Source organism: Lathyrus oleraceus, chromosome 7 (genome assembly GCF_024323335.1).
Source record: "Lathyrus oleraceus cultivar Zhongwan6 chromosome 7, CAAS_Psat_ZW6_1.0, whole genome shotgun sequence".
NCBI lineage: Eukaryota > Viridiplantae > Streptophyta > Magnoliopsida > Fabales > Fabaceae > Lathyrus > Lathyrus oleraceus.
In genome coordinates, this window is record NC_066585.1 from 521,940,321 (window position 1) to 521,963,462 (window position 23,142).

General features: G+C 42.8%; 2 protein-coding genes across 2 annotated transcripts; one reads left to right on the forward strand and one right to left on the reverse strand.

The window, feature by feature from the left end:
* Positions 1–6,787: 6,787 nt before the first annotated feature.
* LOC127104724 (uncharacterized) lies at positions 6,788–12,387 on the reverse strand. The gene is made up of 2 exons (XM_051041889.1): positions 8,416–12,387; positions 6,788–7,450 (listed from the first exon to the last, which is right to left on the reverse strand). The coding sequence occupies exons 1-2, from the start codon at positions 12,385–12,387 to the stop codon at positions 6,788–6,790; spliced, it is 4,635 nt and encodes a 1,544-aa protein (XP_050897846.1).
* Positions 12,388–16,854: 4,467 nt separating this feature from the next.
* Positions 16,855–20,988, forward strand: LOC127107556 (protein NRT1/ PTR FAMILY 7.3). The gene is made up of 5 exons (XM_051044847.1): positions 16,855–17,008; positions 17,124–17,253; positions 18,275–18,492; positions 19,213–19,769; positions 19,957–20,988. Exons 1-5 carry the CDS (start codon positions 16,976–16,978, stop codon positions 20,774–20,776), a joined length of 1,758 nt encoding a protein of 585 aa, XP_050900804.1. The 5' UTR covers positions 16,855–16,975; the 3' UTR covers positions 20,777–20,988.
* Positions 20,989–23,142: the final 2,154 nt, after the last annotated feature.

Here is a 23,142-nt window from a genome sequence, read left to right on the forward strand (position 1 = left end):
TTTTGTTTAATAGATGCCTAAGTTTCAGGTTCAAATACCTAAGTTTCAGGTTCAGGTACATGTGTATGTGGTTCAGGTACATAAATTTCAGGATCAGTTACATGAGGTCTAGGGCCATGAATTGTAGGTTCATATACATGGCTTTTAGGTCCAGTAACATGAGGTTCATGGTCTTTAATTGCAAGTGAGTTAGGGGCCTGAGTTACTCATGCTTGAGTTGCAGATACATGAGTTATAAATTTCAGGCTCTTTTTCTTTGGGCCTTCATTGTCACTAGTACCTTTGGACCTCCCATATTGCAAATACAAGAAAGTTAACAAACACATGCAATTTTTAGTAAATAAATTCTAGGAATAAAAGACGGCTTCAACAAGATCACTAACCATTTTCTTTGGTTCTCTTTTATAGTTGGAGTTGTGTAGTTGGTGCAACAGGCTCAGAAAAAAATGTTGCATTTCCCCTGAAATAAATAAGTTGTTTATCCTTCTTGCATGTTCTACTGTTGTGCTCATATTCTAAGCACGTATTGCACATGTGGCTTGTATTTGTTCTTTGCCATTTGGTTTGGTTTGTCTCATCTGGTTCACTTCTATGGAGTTTCTTTGGCCTTCTTGGTCTATGTTTGAATATTGGTGGCAATATTATAGAATCATTGGTCTTGGGCCATTTATTTTTCCCATTTATGTGAATGACAACTTCATTATAGCATTCATGTAAGTAGACCTATGATAACACTTATGTACATACTTGATTGGATCATCAACCTTCTTATGATTGCAGCAACACCATGTCTACATTGAATCCCAACCAAGTCCCAAAAGTTACATGAAAAAGTGTGTTTTTCCAAGTCTACAACAAAGCTATCAATGGACAAAACATGTGTTACTTGAAATGTTAATCTCTATGCATATGTTGTAGACTAAGTTGCACTTTTTTTTATCTCCATATCTAATCTTCTAAGTAGCTTAGACATTATCTCCCGCTTGTACTTTTCTAACTTTTCCCTAAGTGTGGCAAACCAACCCATAAGGTAATTCCCCGTTCACTCAAATATAGTAATAATAGGTTTGTCCCTATGTAGCAAGATAATGACATTAAATGATTCACTAAGATTGTGTCATACCACACTTTTGTTCCTTGATTTTTTTAATTCATCTGATGATGGTTGCATATTTACATTTATGTGTCGGTTTAAATCATTCATTTTTTTTTTCATTTTTAGCTTAAAAATAATTATCACTTATCATTCCATGTTTTGTATTTTAATTAATTTTAGTTAAAATGTCATATTCTTATCACATGCATTTATTATTATTATTATTTTAAAAGAAAACCACAAAAATATATCACATCTTTGTTTAACATCAAGTTTCTCTTTTTAACTAAATTTAAACCTTATTTTACTAATCATACATCATGCATTTGTTCATGTCATGATATTGTTTATGCTCAAATTATGTAAACAATCGTTATCTCTTAATTAAAGGTTACAAGCAGGATCAACTAGTGAGTCCTAGGACACAATGCTAAAGTTCTTAATTTGTGATTTTCGTTGGGAACATGACACGATTTCGACTAGGTCGAAATACTCGTATTAAAATGTAAATGTGCAATCTCGACAAAGACAATGGAAATGATGTAGTATAACAAGAGTAAAATGAAAGTACTAAACTGGTGTATGGATGAAAGTAATAGAAAAGTAAGCTGAATTGAAAAGACTTTTGCATTAAAGTAAAGATTGGTGTTTCATGGTTCATATATTCTCTCAATGAAGACTATTTTCTCTTAATGTTGATACTTCGAGTGTAAGTGAGATCCTGTAGTAAAATGAACACCCTAATTCTACAAATGAAAATTATATATATACTAGTGAGAAATAACTGCCTTTAACATTTAAATTCTCAGCTTTCACCACGTAGAAGCCTACACGTCCCTTCGCCCCGCGTTTCTTCCATGTGTCCTTCATAATACAACTTCAAAGTAGTTACTTATATTTGAACGTGACATTTGCGCACCAAAATAACCGCCTCTTCGACACAATTTGGTGTCGTCGAGAATCATTTATGTCGAGATGTTTCCAAAACATTCCCAACAGATGCTAAGTCCCAATTTCTTTTCGCTTGAGACCTAAGAACCCTTTACACGTCATCAAACGATCAACAAGTTCCTACCCTTAACATGTTTTCTAAGGTATTTTCCCTTGTCGAAAATCCCAACTAACAAATTGTCCCCGAAAAGGCCTCTTTCGACGGGCTAGGAGATAAGGTTTTTTTTTTTACCTTTTTGACATTATTCAGCTAGTGAGCTGACGTCATAGTCATCACGACCTTTCCATTAACTCTCACCTTGAAAATGTGTGTCTTCCACTATCCCATGACTCCCATTATCATGACTCCAATTTCATAGGGTGGTGTGTCTGCATGTATCAAATCGTTTCAGTCCCTCCTTTCAGAAAATGCCATGCGCCACGTGTTTTGCGCAATTTGTCAAGTGTAAAGACTGAAGAGTCTTTTCCTTCTTCACTATAAATATTATTTCATTCGTTATTCTTCTCTTTTTCTTCATTTGTCTTCAGAATACTTCTAGTCCAAAGCTTTTTCTTCAATAAACTTAAAAAAATCCCAAGCTTAGAACAATGGCAACCAGATCCAAGAACACTAAAGGTACCAAAAACTCTCTCCCTATGGCCAACATGCTTCAATGCACTACTGTGGTTGGGAACTGATCTGCCCGATCAGGAGGGCCTTCCAAGGTCTTGGTGAATGGGCCGGAGAATGAAATGAGAGGGGGGTGTACCTGCAAGGTGCTCCAATGCTTAAGTCAGAAAAGGTACAGAATGAGGTTATCAGAGTGTGAGTTAGAATACCTGCCCCTTTGCCATGAAAGGGGTATTTATATTGAGCCCCCAGCGCTGGGCCAAGGCTCCTAATGGGCTGGATTAGCTAGGCCCAAGGAGGAGCTGCCAGGGGACGCGTAAGAAGCGTTAAGACCTAGACCAAGGTCTGCCCCCTGGTCCAACTGCCCCTATCCCTAAGGAGACAATATAGGGGAGTTGGGTGACGTGGTGAGTGAGATGCCGTTATGGCTCTGCCCGACACAACTTAGGTGTCCGCGACGTGGGTTGACGATGAGTGGATGGAGATCATATGAGGAGGACCCGCTCGTTGTCCGACACGTATTTAAGGGCCGGGGAGACGTTCTTCGGGCGGACGGTCGTTCACCTGACGTGTCCTCGTGGTCGTTTGGACACGGTCGTTTGGACGTGGGCTTGGCGAGCATTGGGCCGTGCCGTGCCTAGTGTCATGGCCCAGTCCAGAACAGGAGCCCCCCAAGTCGAGTCTCTGAGCCAGAGAGATGACTTATGTTTCAACTAAGGGTTCCCCGAGACGATGGGGAAGCTTGATCGTTAGACAGGTGAGGTTGTAACAGACCTATTCATGACTGACATTTTCTCCGGGAATGTCGGGGATGGAGGTGATCGGTTGGTCTGCACCTTCCTTGTAGTAAACGTGGGTATGACGCGGGGAGGTGGCGTCTTGGTGAGTCGAGGAGACGGATAGGTGCCCGGGTCGTTTCAGTTTCTTATCTTTGATAGACGTGTCTCAGAGTTAGTGGCGTCGCTTCGTTTCGTGCGCAAAGACGGCGTAGGCAGGCTAGGCAATGATGACCTAGCGTGTTGGTCTACGTGCCAAGCCCTATAAAAAGGGGTTGAGTAACTTCATTTCCACTTTTTTTCGCTCACACGTTCACCGGAGTTCTCCACATTCTCTCTCGTTTGCTCGCTCAACCGTCTGGACCGCCGTCTCCGCCCGTCCTCCTATCTGAACCACCGTCTTCTGCTCGGGCACCACCGTACCCCTTTCAACTCAACTATGTCAGGTATGATTTTCCACTGTGACCCACTGTTTTTCCTTGTTGTTTTCTGTCAAACGCATGCTATTTTTGTAGAAATGTGGTTAGGTTTAACTTAGGAACAGTGTAGTGGACTGTAGGTGTATATTAGATGGTAGAAAATAGGGTTGGGATCATACTGTACCGGGCATAAACTTCATATGCCGGGCAATACTCGCATAGGCTGTATGAAGTTTATGCCCGGTCTCCATAGAATGCGCGCGCCACCGAGTTGAGCACGGTTAGTGTCCGTCGCCGCTACGCCCTTTCACTTGACCTGCGGTGGAAGGGTGGATTTGATATGACGTCGAATTCACTCTTTCTGTCTGCGTTTCAGGTGCTACCGGGCGCTTACGACCGAGGAAGGAAGATTCTGGGTCCTCCACCGAAGACGCGACAATCGCTCGTCTCCCTGTCGGGGATGGGAGTGTCCGAGATGGTACCGAACACGCCTCCTCTTCCGGGCAGGTCGACTTCTCATGGGTTGCGGACGAGCCCTTGGAGGAGGAATCAGACTTCTGTGACGAGGCCATCATTGCTTACGCTATGGTCGAGACCATAAGCCGGGAGGATCCACCAAACTGGTATTGCTGCGCCCCCAAGGAAGAAGACCGCATTTGTCATCATTTCCCGGGGAAGCAGTTCACCATGTATGAATTTGCTTTCCGTGAGGCGGGGATTAGACTGCCCTTCAACTCCTTCCAGATGTCGGTCTTCAAGTGGCTCCGGCTGGCGCCGTCCCAACTACATCCTAATGCTCTCGCATTTATGCGGGCATTCGAGTTAGTTTGCCAGTTCCTCGGCATTGGTTGCACCCGGGCTCTCTTCTTCCACGTTTTCCATCTCCAGAGGTCCGGTTCCCGTGGTCGCCACAGTTGGGTTTCTTTCAAGCAGCCCGTGCGTCTGTTCAAGACGTACGAGGATTCTGTTCGCCATTTCAAAAACCGGTGGTACGTGGTGATGCCGATTACCCGGGCTGCCCTTCACTCTCTATACTACTATCAACGGAAACCCAACGGGGAGGAGACGCTGATGTCGAAGATACCGCTGAGGTGGCAGCGTGATCATTTCGATCTCTCCACGGCGCATTACCGGGTCAAGTATGCGATGCTCGGCGAGGAGGATAGGCTCGCGTACAAGAAGCTGGTCGATTACGTGCAGAGCTTCAGCTTGGGGTTCTGGGCGAATCGACAGGGCGTGCCCTACCTGGATGAGGCCGGGGAGCTAATCACCGAGACGCGTTATATCAATACGAAGGCTCTGCTCGAGTGTGATACCGAGGAGGAAGCTCTGGCGTTATTGAGTAGGCAGACTTTGTTTAGCTTTTTATTTCTGTTTATCACTTCGGTCGCTAATGTTTGTGTGTAATTTATTTGCAGGTGCCATGCCCAATGCTCGTGATCGGGTGCTGAAGCTAGCGAATCAGGTCGGCGCTCCTGACCGGGTGCCCAAGAAGAAGAAGAAAACTGTGGCCCGTGTCTCGGAGACTGCTGGCGATGCCGGGGCCGGTCCCTCGCAGGCGGCGAGCGTGATTCCTTCCTCTCCTCCTCGATCTAACCCGATCAACATTCCTGATAGCAGTCCGTCGCCAGCGGCTTCTCCCCTCCATAAACGGAAGCGTCCGGCTGGGCCTCTCACCAGGTCGTCTCCAGGAAGTCCGAATGGACCGGGCAGCTATCTTCTACCTCCCTGCTATGTGGAACGGTCGTTCTTCAAGGCCGAGGAGTCGATTGTTGTGCCTGCGCCTGAGGCCAAGGCTATTCTGGACCAGGACGCTGCTGCCCGGAGAAAAGATCTGGCCAGGGATATTGCTGCTGTCATCCGGGTGATGGAGACGGCCATGGTTATGACCGACACTTCGGTCTCCACCGCCTCGCTGGAGGATGCCCTTTCGCAGGTTCGGACGGAGAAGGAAAGACTATCTAAAGATCTGTCGGACTACAAAGAAGAGCATCAGCTGCAGGAAGGGCTGAGCCAGAAGCTGGAGGAGGTGGAAAAGGAGAGGGACCAGTTGAAGGCTGCTAAGGCGAGCTTGGAAGAGCAGGTGGTCGACCATCAGAAGCTGACCGAGGACAACGCTGGCCTACGGGCTCAGGTTGAGTCTCTCGAGGGAAAGGTCCGTCCTCTGGCAGATGAGACCGAGGAGGAACGCGCCCTTGGTTCGCGCGGTGAGCTGCTAGGGCATATTCGGACTCTCAACCAAGATCTCGTGGCCTGCTTCAAAGAGGGTTTCGACAATGCTGTCGAGCAGCTCGGGCTTCTGAACCCTGAGTTGGTGACAGCAGGGTCGGCCTATAACTGCTGCGTCCGGGATGGTGAGATTATCTGCCCGTTTGAAGTGGAGGAGGAGCTGGGGGGAGAAGAAGAAGAAGAGGATGAAGAGGTGCTCCGAGCGGAGTCTTAGTTTATTTGTTTTTCTTTGATTTTAGTTATCATGGCCTGCGTGCCTTATGTATTTTGGCCTTCGGGCGTTGTAATATGGCCTTCGGGCGTACTTGGCTTCGGCCGCTCTTATCGTTTCTAATGTATGAATATTTTCGTTATCATTCATTGTGCTCGTTTGTGTTTGATACTTGTTTGTATGAATTCGTACTCTGCTCGACTTTGTTAATCTCCTCGGTTTAGGGAACCGACGAAGTGTCGGGCTTTGTGCCCGTGGGTATCGAAGCCCGGGTCCGTTGTTCGAACCCTGGTCCCGAGGCTTGGGCCCTCCCATCGCGAGCTGGGTGCCCTGCCAGTCCTGGTACTTCGACGTTGAGTCTTGGTCAAGATCCCAACCGTCGGGGAGGGTTGTGTTTGTTATGTGACCCCGGATCGTTCCCGGGTCTCGTGGTTCCTCCCTGGGTTTTGGGGACGAAGAGCGTGGTCGTACCTGCCACGTCTCCCCGTGGTGTATTTAGCTGTAATATTGTCTAAGTTTTTCTGCGTTCCATGGTCGAGCGAGTTGTTCTCCTTGTAGGTTTTCTAGGTAATAGGCCCCGTTGCTCGTTTTGTCGCGGACGCGGTAAGGGCCTTCCCAGTTGGCCGCCAGTTTGCCCTCTCTCGGGTTTTTCTGGTTTCTTCTGAGGACCAGGGTGCCGACCCGGAACTCTCTTTTTATGACTTTCGCGTCATGGCGTAGTGCTATTTTTTGTTTGAGGGTTGTTTCCCTGAGAGCTGCTTCGGAACGTATCTCCTCGACTAGGTCGAGCTCGGCTCTAAGGGTTTCATCGTTCATTTCCTCGTCTAGGGGCTCCTCTGTCCTCCTCGTTGGCGTCCGTATCTCCACCGGGATGACTGCCTCGGTGCCGTAAGTTAGTCGGAACGGGGTTTCCCCGGTGGTAGAATGTGGTGTCGTGCGGTAGGCCCATAGGACGCTATGTAGCTCCTCGACCCATGCCCTCTTTGCCTCACCGAGTCTGCGTTTGAGGCCACGTAAGATTACCCTGTTGGCCGCCTCTGCTTGCCCGTTCGTCTGCGGATGCTCGACAGACGTGAAATGCTGTGTGGTGCCCAGGCTGGCGACGAAGTCCTGGAATCCTCCGTCCGTGAATTGTGTCCCGTTGTCTGTGACAAGTGCCTGGGGTATACCGAACCGAGCGAGGATATTGCGTTTGAAGAACCGGAGAATGTTCTGCGCGGTTATTTTAGCCAGTGCCTCCGCCTCGATCCATTTGGTGAAGTAATCCACCCCGACGATGAGGTATTTATTCTGATATGATCCGGTGACGAAGGGTCCGAGGATGTCCATGCCCCACCACGCGAAGGGCCATGGGGAAGACAGTGATTTGAGGTCGTTCGGGGGTGCGAGGTGCATGTCGGCATGTCGTTGGCATTTGTCACATCTTTTGACGTGCTCTTTCGAATCGTTTTGCATGGTCGGCCAGTAGTAGCCTGCTCGAAGGGCTTTTCGTGCGAGCGATCGTCCGCCGAGGTGTTGAGCGTTAATTCCCCGTGTATCTCTCCAAGTATGTCGGGGACTTTCTCTTCCTCGACGCATTTGAGTAGTGGGATGGAGAATCCTCTCCGGTAGAGTTTGCCTTCGAGGAGTACGTACGAGCATGCGCGTCGTTTGACAGTGGTCGCCTCTTTCGGGTCAGCCGGGAGTTCGTCTCGTGTGAGGTAATTGTAGATGGGTGTCATCCAACAGTGGGCATCTCCAATAGCGTTGACCTCGAGTGGAGGCGGTAGTTTGTCGATGCTGGGCCGAGGGAGAATTTCTTGGATTACTGATTTATTCCCACCCTTTTTCCTCGTGCTGGCTAGTTTCGAGAGAACGTCTGCCCGTGTGTTGTGCTCGCGGGGTATGTGTTGAACTTCCCATTTTTCAAATCTATCAAGTTTTTCTTTGACGAGGGACAAGTACTCGAGGAGGTTGTCGTTCTTGGTTTGGTATTCTCCTCGCACTTGTGAGGCCACGAGCTGGGAGTCGGTGGATATTTTTACCTCTTTTGCTCCCAGGTCCTCGGCTAACCTCAGGCCTGCGAGGAAGGCTTCGTATTCGGCTTGGTTGTTTGATGTTGGGAACGCTAGCGCTAATGATACCTCTATCAGGATCCCTTCTTCATTTTCGAGGATGATCCCGGCCCCGCTGCCTGATGTGCTAGAGGCGCCATCGACGAAGATCGTCCATTTGTGGGCGCTTTCTGCTGGAGTCGGGCAGTGGGTCATCTCCGCGACGAAGTCGGCCAGTGCCTGAGCTTTCAAGGCTTTCCTACTTTCGTATTGTATGTCGAATTCGGAGAGTTCTAGTGACCACTTGAGCATCCTCCCGGCCATATCCGGGCGCCCGAGCAGCTGTTTGATTGGCTGGTCGGTCCTCACCTTTATCGTGTGTGCGAGGAAGTAATATCGTAGTCTCCTCGCTGTGTTGATGAGGGCCAGGGCGACCTTTTCGATTTGCTGATATCGGAGCTCGGGACCTTGGAGTGCTTTACTCGTAAAATAGATGGGCTTTTGTCCTTCGTCGGTTTCTCTTATTAGAACGGCGCTGACGGCCTCGGTTGCCACGGATAGGTATAAGTATAGGGTTTCCTTTTCTGATGGCCGTGATAAGACCGGGGGTTGGGACAGAACCTTCTTTAGATGGAGTAGCGCTTGCTCGCATTCATCGGTCCAGTCGAAGGTAGCCTCTTTGCGAAGGAGTCTGAAGAATGGCAATGCGTGCTGGGCGGACTTGGCGATGAAACGGGAGAGTGAGGCGAGCACTCCATTGAGTGACTGGATCGATTTTTGGTTTTTCGGGGTCGGAAACTCCGAGAATGCCCGGCATTTGTCGGGGTTGGCCTCGATCCCTCTTTCGGTGAGATAGAAACCGAGGAACTTGCCTGCCCGGACTCCGAACGTGCATTTTTCGGGGTTGAACCTCATTTTACACTGTCTCGCCTGCTCGAATACCTTCGCAAGGTGTCGAGCATGGGTTATCTCCTCGTGTGATTTGACGATCATGTCGTCCATGTACACTTCGAGCATGTCCCCTATTTCGTCCTTGAAGACTTTGTTCATCATGCGTTGGTATGTAGCGCCAGCGTTCTTGAGCCCGAACGGCATCACGTTGTAATAGTAATTGCCCGTTGGGGTCATGAACGCTGTGTGTTTCTTGTCTGCGGGCGACATAGGGATCTGGTTGTATCCACTATATGCGTCCATGAAGGACAAGAGTTTAAAACCTGCAGAGTTGTCAACGAGCAAGTCTATATTAGGGAGGGGGAAAGCATCTTTCGGGCAAGCCCTATTAAGATCAGTATAATCAACACACATACGCCATTTTCCATTATTTTTCTTAACGAGGACTACATTAGAGAGCCAGGTTGTGTACTGGGCTTCAGAAATAAAATTTGCCTCTAAGAGGTCTTTTACAGCTCGCTCGGCAGCCTCTGCCTTTTCGGGCGATTGCTTGCGTCTACGCTGTGCTATGGGCTTGGCTGCCCGGTCTAAAGCTAGCTTATGACACGCGATCTCGGGGTCCAGCCCGGGCATTTCTGTGGCATTCCACGCGAAGAGGTCGGAGTTCTCTTTGAGGCATGCTACTAGCTCTTCTCTTGTTTCCTCGGGTAGTCCCTTACCTATCTTCACCGTCCTTTCCGGATCGTCCCCAAGAGGAATGAGTTCGAACTCCCCGTCGGGGATTGGTCGGACCGGGTGTTCGAGAGAGCGTTCCTTGGGGAACCTCCCCTCTTCGGTCTCGTCCAGCCCGATGCGACAGTCGAGGTCGATGGCGTTGACTCCTCGGGCAGGATCCTCGGTCTTGAGTTTTTTGTTGTTGCAGTTGCTCTTCGTGCTGATTACGGCCTGTCCTTTTACTGCGGCGTCGTAGCATCGCCGGGCTGCTTCGATGTCACCATGGATGGTGACCACACGTCCCAATTTGGTGTAGTATTTCATCTTCAGGTGGACGGTGGATGGGACCGCGGTGAGTTCGGCCAGTGTCGGGCGTCCAAAGATGCAATTGTAGAGAGACGGACAGTCTACGACCAGGAATTGGATTTTGACTTCCCTGGCCGTTTCTTGTTCGCCGAAGGTGACGAGGAGCTCAACATATCCCCACGGTCTGGTTGTTGCTCCGTTGAATCCTTGGAGATCTGATCCGACGTAGGGGGCTAAGTTGGTCTTGTCTAGCTTCAGAGTCTTGAAGAGGTGGACGTACATGATATCCACTGAGCTGCCTTGGTCGACCAGGATGCGTCGTACGTCGAATTGGGCCATCTTTGCCCTTACCAATAGTGGGATGCCCGAGTTCGGGGATCCGCCCGGGAGTTCCTCCAGGAAGAAGGATATTGGGTTGGATTTTCCCCGGTATTTTGTCAATGTCGCTTTCTGCTCGGGGGCAGTCAGTAGGAGTTCGTCGAACTTACGTTTGACGGAGATGGCCGCGGATTCCCCGTTAGTTCCTCCTCCTGATATCACCAGTGTGGTAGGGAAGTTTTCCCAGGGGCTGAGTGCAGTGATCTTGCCCTCGGGCAATGGTTCGGGGAGGAAGAAATCTTCCGGTCGTGACACGCAGAGGGCCACTTGATAGGGAGAGTTGTCAGGGGGTGTGTCTTCCCGGGGTCTCTTCTTCTCTGGCTCGTCGTGTCTGGGAGCTTCGTTCTTCCTCGTATACTGCTTCAGGTGCCCCTCTTGGATTAAAATTTCTATCGCATCCTTCAGGTGGACGCAGTCTTCGGTCACGTGCCCGTGACTTCTGTGGAACCGGCAGTACTTTGATTTGTCGGTGTGGGGCTTTGGTGCAGACGGTTTCGGGAACCTGACCCTGCCCTGCTTAAATTCAGAGTTGATACATTCTGCGAGGATGCGCTCTCGAGGAGCTGTCAGTAAGGTGTACTCGCTATATCTGCCCGCGGGGCCTCTTCCTTCTCGGAGCTCGCGAGGTCTTTCTTCTCTTCGTTTGTCTCCGTTGCGACGGGAAATGCTCGTGTCCTCGCGTTTTGAGTGCTCGGTCTCCCCAGCGTTACGTCCGCTGCGGGCATTGTGTGCCACCTGCTTTTCCTCGTATCTGATGTAGGCCTGGGCTTTATGCAGGAGCTCGTTTAAGGTGCGGGGAGGCTCGATCCCTACGGCTCTGCTAAGTTCACTGCCGGGCAAGAGACCTCTCTCGAGGAGATACTTCTTCATGTGCTCGGTGGTATCTACCTCGACAGCCTCCTGGTTGAATCGCTCGATGTATGAGCGCAGTGTTTCATTCTTCTTCTGCACTATGGCTTCAAGGGTCGCCTCAGTCTTGGGGTGACGACGGGAAGCTGTAAAGTGCCTGGTGAACATGGACCTCATGACTCTCCATGACGTAATGGACTCAGGGGCCAAGCTTTTGTACCAAGCCATGGCCCCTTTCCTGAGGGTCGTTGAGAACAGTCGGCATTTGAGGTGCCCGGTTATATCATTGCGGTAGTCGAGCATCGCGTTGACGTTGTCGACGTGATCGTCGGGATCTGTAGTCCCGTCGTACACAGCTAGATTTGGTGGTTTCTCCATGCCTTTGGGGAGCGGGGCTTCCATTATTGCCCGAGATAGGGGGCAATGCAAATCTTCCTCGTCGCTCCTTAAGGGAGACAGTTCGTTGTTGTCGGGGCTGTGTCCGCGCCTTGGTGATGTTCCCGCTCGACCACCGTCACGACGGGCGCGTGCCCTGCTGACGTGGGGTTCTGGAGAGCGACGTCCTCGCTTCTTCGTTGGCTCCGAACGTTGTTGTATCCTACTCACCGGCTGGGGCCGGGCCTCTTGTCGTTCGGCTTCGAGGGCCATGATTCGTTCGTGCTGCTGGTGGAGCATAGAACCGGCCTGATTGAGGGCATTCACCATGGCAATCATTACGGCGTCTCCTTCAACGGGAACGGGAATGGGATGAAATGTCTCTGCCCCTAAATTGTGGGCGTGAGAGGCATCCCCGTTGTTTTGGGGCTCTGGAGACGGGGTGGATGGATGACCGTCCCGAGCGTCCGTTTCATGGGACGGCGGGCCGTCGTCCATATTGTAGTTGACGAGGGGACGGCTGTGATCGCTATGTTGTTCTCCGGCCATGTTGGAAGGACAGAAATAAATGAGCTTTTGATCCTCGTTTGATGAAGATGGGGATAGCTACTTCCCACAGACGGCGCCACTGATCTGCCCGATCAGGAGGGCCTTCCAAGGTCTTGGTGAATGGGCCGGAGAATGAAATGAGAGGGGGTGTACCTGCAAGGTGCTCCAATGCTTAAGTCAGAAAAGGTACAGAATGAGGTTATCAGAGTGTGAGTTAGAATACCTGCCCCTTTGCCATGAAAGGGGTATTTATATTGAGCCCCCAGCGCTGGGCCAAGGCTCCTAATGGGCTGGATTAGCTAGGCCCAAGGAGGAGCTGCCAGGGGACGCGTAAGAAGCGTTAAGACCTAGACCAAGGTCTGCCCCCTGGTCCAACTGCCCCTATCCCTAAGGAGACAATATAGGGGAGTTGGGTGACGTGGTGAGTGAGATGCCGTTATGGCTCTGCCCGACACAACTTAGGTGTCCGCAACGTGGGTTGACGATGAGTGGATGGAGATCATATGAGGAGGACCCGCTCGTTGTCCGACACGTATTTAAGGGGCCGGGGAGACGTTCTTCGGGCGGACGGTCGTTCACCTGACGTGTCCTCGTGGTCGTTTGGACACGGTCGTTTGGACGTGGGCTTGGCGAGCATTGGGCCGTGCCGTGCCTAGTGTCATGGCCCAGTCCAGAACAGGAACCAAAAGTACATTCATGAACCTCCCAACTTTGAGGAAAATTTGTGCATCTATAAATCTCAGGTAATAATTCCATACTCTATTTTTGAGAAAAATTATGAGCTTATGGGTCCTATGTATGACCCTGTTGTAGATCTTACCAACATCAAGGATTTCTTCCCCTCTTACCATAGGACGAAACCCATAGTTAATATTGTAGGCACTTTAAACTTATGCGCTTATGGGTACTATGTATGACCCTATTATAGAGGGATATCCATAGCCAGAAGGGCTCTTAACATTACTCATCTCTTTTTTACAGACAACAGTTTGATTTTCTGTCAGGCAGAAGAGTAGGAAGCAAATAAATTGAAGGAACTTATCAGAATGTACCAAAATAGCTCAGGACAAAAAATTAATCTTCCAAAGTCCCATATGATGTTTAGTAGTAACACTCCTAATGAGAAAATAGAAGCCTTCACTATAGCTTTTAACATTCCTACCATCGACATAATCAACACCTATTTGGGTCTTCCCACAGCTGTGGGGAAATCAAAATTCAGGTGCTTCAGTTTTCTTTTGGATAGGCTTAGGTATAAGCTGAACACTTGGAAGGAAAATACTCTATCTTATGCGGGCAGAGCGACTATGATCAAGGTTGTGGCTCATGTTATCCCATATTATGTGATAAGTTATTTCCTCCTTCCTAAAAGTCTTTACAAAAAGATGGAAAACTTGACTACTAGGTTCTGATGGGGAGAATATAATTCATTAGAAAAAAAATTGACCCGTCTTTGCAAAAACAAAGCTGAAGGAGACCCATGGTTTAGAAACTTGAGAGGTTTTAATGAAGCAATGCTACCAAAACAAATATGGAGGCTCCATTCTGAACCTCAATCTCTGGTGGCTAAGGTGATCAAAGCAAAATACCACCCTAAAAGAATATTATTAACGCTTCGATGGGCAAAAATCCAAGCTATCTTTGGAGAAGTCTGGCCCACAACATATGGATTATTAGGAAGGGTGGTTGTTGGAATATTGGTAATGACAACAAGGTGAGCATTTGGGAGGAGAAATGGATTCCCACCAAATGTAGGTTTAAAATCCTAACACAAAAGCCCTTAAAAACAAGGACCCTTGGAGTTATGGATCTCATTGATTGGGAAAATAAATGTTGGAACCAAAAATGTGATAAACAATACCTTCATAAACATTGACAAAATAAGCATAAATAAGATACCCTTAAATAACCTAGATGGGGATGCTTGTCTTAGTTAGAAGGCCATAAAAGATGGGCACTACACTATCAAATTAGGATACTGCAATATTATGGAGTGACATAACACTCTTGAGGAGGGATGTTCTAATAGAGATATTGAGAAGGAGTTATGAAAGAAGGTTTGGGACAATAAAGTCCCACCTATGAAATAATATCTTCTATGGAGACTATTATCAAACATGTTACCGACTAAGGATAATCTCAGTTAAAGGAACATCCCTAATGATTATCTATGCCCTAGGTGCTATGAGAGGATTGAAACATTGAATCATTTTTTTATGAACGACTGATGGGTGAAGTATGTGTGGTTTGGTTCCCCCCTAAACATAAACTTTAACAACATCATCCAGACATAATTTGTGGATTGGTGCAAAATAATATTGGCAAGATGACACAAGTGCAACTAGCAATGTTTATACACATAATATATAATATATGCTTTGCTAGAAACAAAGCTATATACGAAAGCAAAGACGTACATGCCATTGAAGCAATTATAAGCCCCAGGAGAAGCCAGACAAAGTATCACAATAACATAACTAACCCCATTAAGGATAACTCTTACGCTCAAGATAAAAGCTGACATAAGAAAAATAGATACGAGCATCAGAACAATGATAGGATTAATGCCAATACTAACAATACTTATGGAAACAACACTACCCAGGAAATAAGAGGAAGGAATCAAAGGAATTCGCTCACAACAACCTGAATGGCAATATCATCACCAACATTCAAGATGGAAAACATGGAGATAAACTTGGGAATAACAACAACATTAAAAACCAGAAGGAGATTAACATGGACAATAGTCAGAAGACAAAGAGAAGGGATATTGAAACTCATCTGAGAGGCAAGGTTGATAAAGGGAGCATCATCACTATAAACTAGAATACCAAGAACAAGGACACGAGGAGCCAAAATTGTTATGCCCTAAACAGATAATGACTTGCAATCCAATCACTAAAGAAAGGAAACAGAACGAACCCATAAGTACCAACAATCAAAGAAATGACAATCAAAGTGGTACGGAAGATGTCAATATGCAAAGACATATTAACAAAAACAACAATCAGAAAACGAAAAAATCAAGACATCAATCATATACAGAAGGAAAAGACGAGTAAACTGCACAAAATCAACAATTAACTAAATATGGGGAAGATGGATCAGAACAACAATGAGGATAACAAGGATAACCTGTGTACTGACCTAGAGAGCCACAACCAACAAAATGTCATTAATAATCCGAAATAGAAAAAGGATAACGACAACAAGAACAAGGGCAAAGCTGATAGTCATAATACTTGGAAGAATTCGAAGAATGGATTGATGAAAATCAACACAAATGCTTGTCTCGTTGAAGAGGGGTTCTGGGGCGGGTGAAATCATCCGTAACGAAAAAGACCAAATCGTAGGCAAATACTCTACTAGAGTCCAAGGTGATAATGATCCGCTTGGGGATGAGGCCATGACTATGAAACTCACCATGGATCGTGTTGTGCAAGAGAAGATGACTAATGTCGAGTTCCAAATGGACAACAAGGACCTTGTCAACATCATGAAGGGTAGTGAAGACAACATTCCAAAAAACACAACGAGCATGCATTGTAGAGAGATGTGGAAGATGAAAACTAAGTTCGAAGAAATGCAAATCGAGCACATCAGACGTGAGAAGAACACAACATCACACTTCCTTGCTAGGGTTAGAGTAACGAAGGGTCTTACGAACAAAACATAAGAGAATAATCCCGAATTCAAAAAAACGTGCCTAAAGCCCATATATTTTGTTGTGTTTGTTGTTTTGAGAACTATCCTTGTATTAAAAAACACACACTTAGGCAGACTTTAGAAGAAGTTTGATATGAAGTTAATATTTGTTTTATGTTTATGAGCATTATAAAAAATAAATTTAAATCTATAAGAATTACACCTAATATAAAATAAATATAAAACAATAAATCAAATATATTAAAATAATTTTTTAAAATATTTTTATTTATCCATAAAAATATTTGTCTCTGAATTATATAACACACCAATATGATTTAAATATTTATTATTAATAAATATAATAAAAAAACCCAAAATAAATATTGATCACTAACAAGTAACAAATATTTTTCATAATAAATATGAAAAAAAAACAAATAAAAAACACGTGATCATTATTTACTATTAGTAAATATAAAGAAATAAGAAACAAATATATTTTTTTTACTAAAGTGGAATAAAAAAAGTTAGTTAAAAGTAAATGGTTTGATTTTTTAGTTTATAATAAACTCCAAAACAAAACTAATGAAAAAAATATTTATATGATTCCATTCAAGATAATTAATAGTAAAATAATTTGTTTCCCTAAAATATCTATGTACTAGTACGTCCCTTTGTTCCAAAAGGTCACATAAGATTCGTGCACGGAGAGAATTACTAATAAAAAATCTCTTTTTCTTCTAAAACTTCAAAAACTTGAAAACCATTGAAGGGTAGTTTCGTAAATTGAAGTTATTTCAAGGTTTTAGGTCTAATCGCTGAGTATAAATTAAATATTTCATAGCATTATCACGTAAAATCTCCGCATTTCGCTTATAAGAAAGCCGAACAACACTGTAATGGTCCTCACCCTATCTAGTGCAGTCTTTGACGAACAATGGACGGAAACGAAGAAGATTCTAGCTCTCAGGTGAGTCTAAAAACGAAGATTTTTTTTGTTGCTATTATTTCATTGATAATTGTAATGCATCTCGAATTCGATTCGCCATAATCTTATCACTTCTCATGTTTTGTAATTTGAATAGGTTATTGAAGTTTACGAGCATGAGGAGAAGTGTATCAATTCTTGCACAGGAGATGGATCCGTTGATTTTTATGGAAAACCTGCTTTGAAAGCTAGGACTGGTGGATGGAAGAGTGCATCGTTGTTGTTAGGTAGATAATCCACACACATCCTTTACCTTATCCTTATCCTATGAAGTATGGATACCTTGAACACACTGACACATGCCAACTAGACAAGTAATAATTTGAAAAAATGAATAAATTAAACATAATCACACTTGTATGGAAGAGTGCATCGTTGTTGTTAGGTAGATAATTCACACACATTCTTTACGTATCCTATGAAGTACGGTCACCTCCTACACAGAAACGCTTTTTTTAGAGATGTCGGTGCTACATAGAGTTTTATAGATGTTTTTAGACACTGAAACACAGACACTATGTATGAAACACAGACACTGAAACAAGGACATTATGTATGAAACACAGACACTGAAACACGGACACTGAAACACGGACACTGAAACACGGACACTGAAACACGGACACTGAAACACGGACACTGAAACACGGACACTGAAACACGGACACTGAAACACGGACACTGAAACACGGACACTGAAACACGGACACTGAAACACGGACACTGAAACACGGACACTGAAACACGGACACTGAAACACGGACACTGAAACACGGACACTGAAACACGGACACTGAAACACGGACACTGAAACACGGACACTGAAACACGGACACTGAAACACGGACACTGAAACACGGACACACTTTTTCAGAGGTGATGGTGTGTAGAGATTGTTGTATAACACCTTTTATTTTGAAGTGTGACTCTGTTTGGATCTACTTATTTAAATTTATGTGTTGTAAAAAATTTGTGAGCTTATGAAAGCAACCTATGCCATATTATTTTTCGGCTTAATTGCATAATAAATCAGCTTACGAAAAAAAATCATGTGAAAACAAATTGATGTTTCTTTATCTTTTGTTATAGAAATAGATTATATACATAAGCACTTACATTATAAGAGCGTATGTTATAAGTAAATTTAAATTGTTAAGCACTTATCAAATAAGTAGTAATGTATAATCTATTTCATATATTCTTTTTAAAACTTTACTAATTATATATAGATTTGTGAAATTGTGACAGTGAATCAAGGACTGATTGCATTGGCTTTCTCTGGAGTTGAAGCAAATTTGGTTCTCTTCTCAAAATTAGTATTGAAACAAACTAATGTTGAGGCAGCAAGCACATTTAGCATATGGATGGGAACCACTTATTTCTTCTCTTTAATTGGAGCTTTTCTTAGTGACTCATACTTGGGAAGATATCTCACTTGCATCATATTCCAGCTTGTTTTCATCATAGTAAGTAATCAACATTAAGATTTTCTTTTTATCAGCGAAAGAAATTGAGTATATTCTAAACGAGAGAGACGAGGGAGTAACTGAGATATTCAAGCCTAAATTTCTAAAAATGTCTACCACTTATAAACACATTTTCAAGTCATATCTCTTCAAAGGCTCTAAATTAGCATTATTCTTTGTTACAACTCTTGTTGGAAAGTATCTGAATCATGTGATGATTATGACTCAGCTGTTGCAGAATTCTAATTGTGCATTAGTTAGAAATAGTAGTGTAGATAGAATTGCTCTCAATTAATGTCATTTAGGTAGCAGCACTAGTGGAAAATTATTTTCATGATATTTAGGTTTGATTCGTGTATAGGTACAGTTCCTTGTATTCCATATATACCACATTTGTATTAGTTCTAATATAAAAATATATACCACGAAATTCTGTATGTTATCATAGCCTATCCAAGGTCCGTTGAGCCACATTCTATCAAGTTTTTGCTATCGATCCACCTACCATTTATATCCACACAGATGTTGAGTCCGGGGAATGTGGGGATGTGTTGAAGAGTCTCACATTGAAAAGGATATAGTCTCAACATGTGTTTATAAATTAGGGCAATCCTCACCCTACAAGCCGGTTTTATATGGTGTATTGTTTTTCTTCTTGTTGTTGCAAGCTTGATGTAAAACAATAATCCTGAAGTTCTATTTTCCTTTACTTTTATGCAGGGCTTGGTGATGTTATCTCTGTCAGCTCACTTCTTTTTCCTGAAACCTCATGGTTGTGAACAAAACGGAGTGCCATGTGAATCAGATATTCAAAATCAGTTTCCATTATTTTACATATCAATATACCTAATAGCCCTAGGAAGTGGAGTTTCTGACCCTGCGTTACCAACTCTTGGTGCTGATCAATTTGATGAAGAAGAACCTGATGAACAAAGATCAAAGACCTTAATTTATGGCTACTTTTACGTGGCATTGAATTTGGGATCACTGATTGCTGAGACTGTGTTGGCTTACATAGCGATTACAGGACATTGGGTGATGGGATTTTGGATATGTACTGGTTGTGCATGTGTTTCCTTTGTTGTTTTGCTGAGTGGAACTCTTAGATATAGACACTATAAGAGTTTTGGAAACCCTTTCTCTAAGTTTACACGAGTAATTGTGTCCTTTTTGAGGAAAGTGAAATCTCAAATACACTCAATTGGAGAAGGCTTCTATGGTATTCAAAGAGATGATGATACTCGTGTTAGAAGAATACACCACACAAATGGCCTCAGGTAACTTTCTAACATTTTGAAGTACTTTTTATTATCATTGTGCATATGAAAGTTCGAAAAGTATAAAGTTGCTTAGTTATACCATTGTTTGAATACAATAAAGAATTACTTCTAAGAGTGAGGTAACTGATTCATTGTATATTAAATGAGCTATACATTGTGATTGAAGTTTTTTTTTTATTTACAGGTTTTTTGATAGAGCTTCTATGGTTTCTGATGATGCGACTGAGATGTTGCTAGGTAAAGGCCAAAAATCATACACATGGAACTTTTCCAGTGTAACACAAAATGAAGGGGTGAAATATATTTTAAGAGTGTTACCAATATGGTTTTGCACAATATTCTCCTCTAGCGTCTTCATACAAATGCGATCTCTATTTGTTGAACAAGGTTCAACAATGGACAGAACTTTTTTCAAGTTTCAAATCCCTCCTGCAAGCATGACAACATTTGATATTATTAACACATCAACATTTATCATACTATTCGACGTTCTTATCATTCCGTTATACAAGAAACTGATGAAAAAATCTCCAAAACTACCTAGTGAGCTACAAAATATCGGTATTGGATTTGCCATAGCAACAGTAACATTGATTGTTGCTGGTTTTATAGAGAAGGAACGACTAAATTTTGCTAGCGAAAACGGCGAAGAGACAAGTTCTTTGAGTATTTTTTGGTTGATACCACAATATATGCTTCTAGGAGTAGCAGAAGCTTTTGTGTATGTAGCACAAATGAACTTCTTTACATCACAATCACCTGATGGATTGGAAAGCTTGGGAATGGGGTTGTATATGTTTTCATCTGCACTTGGTTGTTATGTTGGTAACATTATTTTGACTGTGGTAAATAGAATTACATCAAGTGGTCAAGGACAACATGGATGGGTTTCACCTAATCTAAATGATGGTCATTTAGATATGTATTTCTTCTTGTCATCACTTTTTATTTTCATTGACTTGATATTGTATATTATATGTGCCAAAAGATATAAGGGCATATAATTGGAGCAAAGAGGAAGAAGGTATGGTTTGATTTCATAGAAAGGAAGCAAATTTTTTGGTAGACTATTGGTAGAATAAAAGTTAAGTTTGATGTATCCATTGCCATAGAAATTTAATATATATGCCACTTTAATGTATTATTCCAATCACATTATAGAGCTTAAATAATTGTAATCCAATCAATAAGTAAATAAATTTATGGACTTGTGCAAGGGTGAAAGATGGTATATTTGAAATTATATAATTTTATTTTAACTTTTATTTATCATTAAACCTTTCAACCTAGGAAATTAAATTTGACAAACTATTTTTTTGGTAATTAATAACATTTTTCAATTCAAAATATTATATGTTCATATTAAATAGTAATTAATTGAATTCAATTTTCTTGATTTCTGAAAAATCAATAAGGGATATCTCCACCCTGAATACATTAATTGATATTTGATTTACTAGATTGATTGTCATATTCAATTTCATTCGGATATTTTAATCTTTCATGCATCAAACTTCTATTTGTTTTTCTTCTGATTTTTGTTTTACATGATTTTATTTCGTGTATATTATTTTAATGTGTCAATTTTTTTTAATGCACATACTATAAATTGATAAATTACAAACATGTGACAAATCAAATGATTCACATACACTCAAATTGATAAATCATCAAAACAAAAATGACACAGATGATGAATGCAAAAACGAATTAATCCACTAAGTGTTAATATTAACATTCATTCCTAATCCATTTTTTGAATCATGGGAATTGCTTTTTCATGTGCCATCCCTTTTAACAGAAAACCACTTTATCTCCTTGATATCACTTTGAGGTGGTATTTTAAATTTACCCTTCTGATTTTCTGGAGACTTGTCAGTCTTGATAGTTTATTCCTCCCGCAAGTAGTTGTCAGTTATCCACTCTCACCCTAGTCATCAATTAATTGATTCACCATTTATCCTTTTGTGTATTGTATGAAATCTTGAAAGGCCCGTACTCAAATGAAAGAAAGTTCATAATGTAGTGTCCCAGGAAGGACTCAGACATATTAAACTTTGGTTTCTTAAGTTGAACTGAAATGTCACACATTTTCACACTTGTGAGTCGTTAGGAAGAAAATTTAATAATTAAAATGCTTGCCAAAACCTTTTCAGAAATGACGAACTAATCGCCAATGGCTTTCATCCTAACACACATTCTTATGTTGATCGACAAAACCATGTATACTAGTTATGACCTTAATCTTAATTAACATCATACTAGTTTGGTTAGATCTCTCCCACTGCTCATATAGTGCAACAACAACTATATTACTTTCTTCAATGATTGCAAATGGTTCCTCTTTCCGAATATCATAGTCTATGTCCATCCACCCTAAATGGATGAGAATCCTTTCTTTCCACACCTTATAGTTATCTCCTCTAATATTGAGAATGTCACATCGAATATCAGAAAAATTAGCAGGTTGAGAAGTTGAAAACCAAAAACTTATGTCAAAATTTAAGGCATACATATTATCTAAATAGTATGTATTACTAATGTAAGAACCATAAAATAAATCATGTAACATAAAAATTACATGTGGGAATTTTAATATAATAAAATTAAGTAAATTTTATGATGGATTTTTTTTCAAATTACATACACAATGTAATATCCCGACCCAAAATATTAATTTGAAAACCCATTTATGCGTCTAATAATGGAATTTTAATACCTAGGGGTAAAATAGTCATTTTACAACCAATGATGTTTTCATCATTTCCCAACAGTCCTCTGTAACACATTAGGTCAAGTAAAGACTTAATATAGTGAGAATCATGTCTATAGCCACTAATCCACTCAATAGAGCAAAATGCATTATAGGAATTCCCTGGTTAAGTAAAGAAGGTATAATCGTCTTTGGAAAGACCTATTTATTGTTGAAATATTAAACTTGATTTGGGTCTAATTTTATTATTTGATTTTGGACTTAGTTATTTGGACTTAGTTTATATTGGGTAATGTTTCTAGAAAAGTCTTGTAGTATTTAGAGTATCTAGATATTTCTTAAGATTGTAATATTTTCTAGAATACTCTTTGAATATCTAGAGTTGAGAACTCTCTAGAATTAGTGTGTCTAGAGTTCTCCTTAGAGTACTATAAATAGAGATGTAATCCAACACTTTTGTATCAAGCAAAAAAATACAAAGTTCTCTCTTCCATAAGTAATTCTCCTACCTACCAAGTTTTTATTCAAGCCTCTAATATTCCCACACACTTTTCCTAAACACAAAAGGGCCTATTTCCAACAAAGTGGCATCAGAGCTTCAAGGTCCTAAAAATGGCAAATGGAGGTTTCCCTTTTCAAATGTCGATGCTCACAAAG